This window comes from Lepidochelys kempii, chromosome 13 (assembly GCF_965140265.1).
Source record: "Lepidochelys kempii isolate rLepKem1 chromosome 13, rLepKem1.hap2, whole genome shotgun sequence".
In the NCBI taxonomy this organism is placed as follows: domain Eukaryota; kingdom Metazoa; phylum Chordata; order Testudines; family Cheloniidae; genus Lepidochelys; species Lepidochelys kempii.
The window spans coordinates 5,152,310-5,157,587 of record NC_133268.1 but is presented as its reverse complement, the minus strand read 5'-3'; the positions used below and the strand labels follow the sequence as shown (position 1 = coordinate 5,157,587).

Here is a 5,278-nt window from a genome sequence, read left to right as displayed (position 1 = left end):
CAAGTCTGCAAGAAATGGTGGCATCATCCCACTGCCCACAGGTGTTAGCAGACACCTTGCCTCAGAGATTCAAATGATTAAAACACTTTTTGAACTGGCATCAGAAAAAAGGGCAGGCAATTTGGGTCTGGCTGGTCCATTTTTATTACATTAAAGGCCTTTTTCATTCACAGGGGTGTAAATCAGCGGCAACACCATGCACATCAATGGTGTTACACCAGAATAAAATCAATTGAAGAAGAATGAGTTATTGCTTTTACACAGACATGCAAGTAAAGGGAATTAATATTTTTACATTGAGGGGCAGTTATGATGTGTTCTACCCTCCAGAAGGGACCCTCCTTCATGTTGCATGGGCTTCTCTCTCTGATGAAGGCTTTTGCTGTGTTTCCATGCCAGGGCCAGATCACTAGGTGGTGTAAATCAGCTGAGATTCACTGTAGTCAATTTATAGCAGCTGAACATCGGGCAGAGCGTCTCACTGAGAGAGCTGTAATGTGTCTATTGCCCTCACATCTGGACACCTTAAACCAGAGAGAACTGCCAAGTGACTGCTTCCGAGTGAGACATAGTTAAAATCTCCCACATTAGAACAGTCGCAGCCTGACAGCTCTGGTGCTGCTTGTGCATTTCAACATCCCTTTCATTCCTAAAAAGAAGTGCCCTGTTGTATCGTCTGGGGTTTTGGGGGGGGGTGGATTTTTGGTTGGGTTTTTTTTGTCTTTTTCCCCAGCATCAAGGTTGTTTGTTATTTAACTAGCCCAGTGCAGATATAATCATTTTTTTTCCAATGTGATAAATGTTATTGATCAAACACCACCACAACCAAATAGATCTGATTGCAAGGACCGGTAACGTCAGCATAGCTTAGAAACCCTCCTCCAACTCAGCTTAAAGAGAGAAAAGACTCAACGGTGGAAGGCAGCAGGTGCTGGAGGATCCCCTGTCTTATGCAGGTAAGAGGAGCATACAGCTTTAGCTTTGTATGTTAAAGATTCTAGCTTGGGCATGTCTTTTATTATTGTTGTGTACTGGCAAAATGCAGCTGGCATCTGGCACTTGTTTTGGCAAAGCCTGCAGGCTAGCTGGTGAACCTTTGCTCTTAGTGGATTTGTTTCTCTGCAGAGGAATTTTTGAAAGTGCCTAGGACAAATCATAGCAACAGAGACAGCGCCGGATAGAAACATGTAAATAGAAGGAACTGTTCCTGCTGTGACTATAAGCTGTTCATTTGTTTGCAGGTGCTTCTTTTTCTTTCTTCTGTATAAATATTGAACTTTGGGGACCAGAAGTTTCAGGCATCTCTCTGTGTGCTGAGTCTCACATATTATAATATTGCTATTTTTCATAGGGATGTTCTTGCAATTGAATAAGGTCCTAAATGACTCTGGGGCTAAAATTAGCCACACTTGAGGTCTTTTCGTTTTCAAAAATGCCCATTCAATCACACTGGTCTTTTTTTCTTTTTTCAGGGGCTTTAGGAAGTGACAGGGATGCATGCAGTGGCCAGACTCCAGCTGGACTGGGCTAGAAAGCAGACTTCTCATTATCGGTGAATTCACTGGTGGTGAAAAGATTCTGGAAGCCCCTTGACCTGGAGGAACATACTAACTAAACTAAAATGCTCCTGCTCTCTGGTGTGGAAAAGCAAGCGGCTGCCAGTGTGAGTAAAGACAGCAGAACTTCCCATGAATCCTCAGCCTGTTGTAAATAGTTTGCTGGGCACAGAGCTCACCCCACCTGCAGTGTTTTGCTCCCGTCTAACCGAAGAGGGATCTTTGCTCCAGCCAATTCATCTGGAGCTGCCCTGACTTTTCTAGCACCGCAAAGCTACTACTCAGACTGATGTGCATAAGATTGCAGAGCTCTTGTGTGTTTTATTTCCCTCTCTCATTTGGTCTGAGGAACCCCAGATTTCACCAGCGGGGGGGTGGTTTAATGGCATCTTTTTGCCACTGCTGAGCGAAAAATTTGAACTTTTACAAGGGAACTAGACATCCAATTCCAGCCACGGTTCCTACCTTCCTTCAGAAAATAATGAGTGTCCAACTGAAATGTGAGCCTCTTTTCACCATCAATGTGGTGCTCTCCCTGTCAAGCTGTAAAGATCTGCAATGAAATCTGAATACAGTTCATTATCCCTGAAAGCAGGCATGGAAAATAATTTCAGGGTAAGCAATCTGAACACCACCTGCAATGATACAAGTGATGGCAGGTACTTGGACAATGGCACAAGGTCCAACTTCACCTTCCATGAACAGTCTCCTGACTTCTACGTGGTCCTCCCAGTGATTTACTCTGCTATCTGTGCAGTGGGGCTCACAGGCAATACCGCTGTCATCTATGTGATCCTCAAGGCCCCCAAGATGAAGACAGTGACCAACATGTTCATCCTGAACCTAGCAATAGCTGATGACTTGTTCACTTTGGTCCTACCCATTAACATTGCTGAGCATCTCTTGCACTACTGGCCCTTTGGAGAAATCCTCTGCAAGATCATCCTGTCCATAGACCACTACAACATCTTCTCTAGCATCTATTTCCTCACAGTGATGAGTATAGACAGGTACCTGGTTGTCCTGGCCACTGTCCGGTCCAAGAGGATGCCCCATCGTACCTATCGAGCAGCCAGAATTGTCAGTCTGTGCATCTGGGCCCTGGTCACCATCATAGTTCTCCCTTTCATCATCTTTGCCAACGTCTATGTAGATGGCCTGGAGATCAAGAGCTGTGGTCTCAATTTCCCCAAACCTGAGAGGTTTTGGTTCAAGGCCAGCAGGATCTATACCCTAATCCTTGGCTTTGCCATTCCTGTATCCACCATCTGCATTCTCTATACCATGATGCTGTATAAACTGAGGAACATGCACTTGAATTCAAATGCTAAAGCCCTGGACAAAGCCAAGAAGAAGGTTACCATTATGGTCTTCATCGTCCTGGCTGTGTGCCTCTTCTGCTGGACCCCCTTCCACCTGGCCACCATCGTGGCTTTGACCACTGACTTAGCGCAGACCTCTGTAGTCATAGGTATCTCCTATTTCATCACCAGTTTGAGCTATGCCAATTCATGCTTGAATCCTTTCTTGTATGCTTTCTTGGATGACAGTTTTCGGAAAAGTTTCAGAAAGATGCTGGAATGCAGAGCTGCTTAAAAGATGGACCATGCCTCTCTGTTCCCTTCCCTCTCATGGCTTTGCAGGGGCAGCCTTACAAACTTTTCAGTGTATGACTGAGGAATAGACAAGCTTTATGCTATTTAACTAAGCTTTTAGTTTGTTTAATTATGTGTGTGTGTGTGTGTGTGTTTGTTTGTTTCTTTCGCATTTTTCACAATTCTAATAATAAATCTTCCACGTTCCTTGTACGAATCTCACAATCACTCAAAGTTGTGGGGTTGGTTTGTTGTTTTTTGCTTGATTGTATCTTGTTTAGGGGGGAAAGCCTGAAATATTAAAGAATGACAACCTTCTTATAGGTTTCAGAGTAGCAGCTGTGTTAGTCTGTATTCTTGTCATCTCATTGCCTTGCACTGCCACCTGCTGTACAATTACAGAAGAACGGGGTCTCTTCAAGGGGTGAAGCTATAATGCTCCTGGAAAAGAGAAGCCTTTTAAAGATTAATGTAACTTTGAGTTATTAATCTCTATGTCGTGTTGCCAGATACGGTTGTACATTCTGAAAATGGATTTTAGTGATGAGATAAAACGGTGCATTTGAGAAAAAAAATGCATCCCTGCCTGTGTGCTTACGTGTCTTGCAGATCATTTGATTTCCGAGGGGAGTCTGTTTTCCCCAAGATTTCTCCTTTCCTGAATTGCTAACGTGATTCACATTGAAACCAAAAATTTAACAAGCATCTGCAAGTTACAATATCCAAACAAGACAATATACAAATATTGTGATGACTGCAGAAAAAATAATGTCTGTATTATCAGTGCCAAGAATTTTCTTTTCATTTTTTAATGTTTAAAAAGACATATACTTTAAAGTGTTTGATGAAATAAATCAAATTGAACAGTGTCTGGCATTTCTACTAGAAGCAACTTTTATAAGAAACTCTGTGTTATCCTCCTTGTCCCAATATCACTGCCCTGTAAATTTCTTGTCACCTGATGTATAACCCTACAGCAAAGATGTGCTGCAAACCACAAGGAAAGCCCTAGAAAAGATGGCACATAGAGACCTTCATTCAGCCAAGCAAATGCTTAACTTGAAACAGGTGAGTAGTCCTATTAATGGATGATGCTCAAGTGAAGTACATGTCTATGGGCATATGTACACTGCCTTACTCATGGCTGGCCCATGTAAGCTGACTTGGGCTCGCAGCGCTCGGGCTGTGGGCTGTAAAACTGCAGTGTAGATGGGACCCGGCGAGGGTCCCAGAGCTCGGGGTCCAGCCTGAGCCTGAACATCTGTACTGCAATTTTATAGTCCCGCAGCTCAAGGTGGCCAACACAGGCCAACTGCAGGGGTTTAATTGCATTGTAGACACACCCTGTGTGTTTTCCTGAATCAGGACCAGAGAAAGAAAGAGAGATTCAAAAGATCTGGAATCTCATGCTGTGTTGAAGAACTCCAGAAACTATGGGTAATTGTGCTGACAAGCTGACAAGCTGTCCAAGCTGAAACCAATACAGCCCTGAGCCGGGAGTGCTTTATTGTTAGCCCTGGAGAAACTCAAAAGATTCAGAGGTCAAGCTAGGAGCAACATTAAAGAGTCTGCATGCTTTTCAGAACTTCAGTTGCTTTGGGCTGTGCCCAGGGGACAACTCTTGATGTGACAAGGACTCCTCTTCTCTCCGTCCTCCCCCTGCATTTCTGACAGGTGGGAACAAGGAGCACAAGTCCCATTGACTTTCATGGCTTTGGAAAATCTCACCTGGATCAGATAATGTTATTGCAGTACCGTGGACGGTACTCCCCCCCGCCCATTCCAGCCTTAATGCAAAGTTCCAAAGAAGATTTAAAACCCAGAGAGAAAGTGAACGATAACTCCACTGTCAAAGGGTCTTTCTCGGGCTTCAGATAAATTGCTGGACAATTCTCTTTACTCTAACCCGTGAGTATTTTTATACCAGTTCAGTGCACATGAGCATTGTATGTGTGCCTAATTTGTCCACCCAAGAACCAATATAGCACATGCAAATCAGGTACATTCGCACAAAAATGGGTAATCAAGTTCATTTTCATACCCAGTTCCTGGATTTGTGCACACATTCATGGTGATTATGTGGACAAATTAATAATAGTAATTCCTAGCTCTTACCTAGGACTGATT

General features: G+C 43.6%; 1 protein-coding gene across 1 annotated transcript; it reads left to right on the top strand.

Moving 5' to 3' along the window:
- Positions 1–812: 812 nt before the first annotated feature.
- Positions 813–3,937, top strand: NPBWR2 (neuropeptides B and W receptor 2). Its single transcript, XM_073308915.1, has 2 exons — positions 813–956; positions 1,473–3,937. Exon 2 carries the CDS (start codon positions 2,115–2,117, stop codon positions 3,150–3,152), a length of 1,038 nt encoding a protein of 345 aa, XP_073165016.1. The 5' UTR covers positions 813–956; positions 1,473–2,114; the 3' UTR covers positions 3,153–3,937.
- Positions 3,938–5,278: the final 1,341 nt, after the last annotated feature.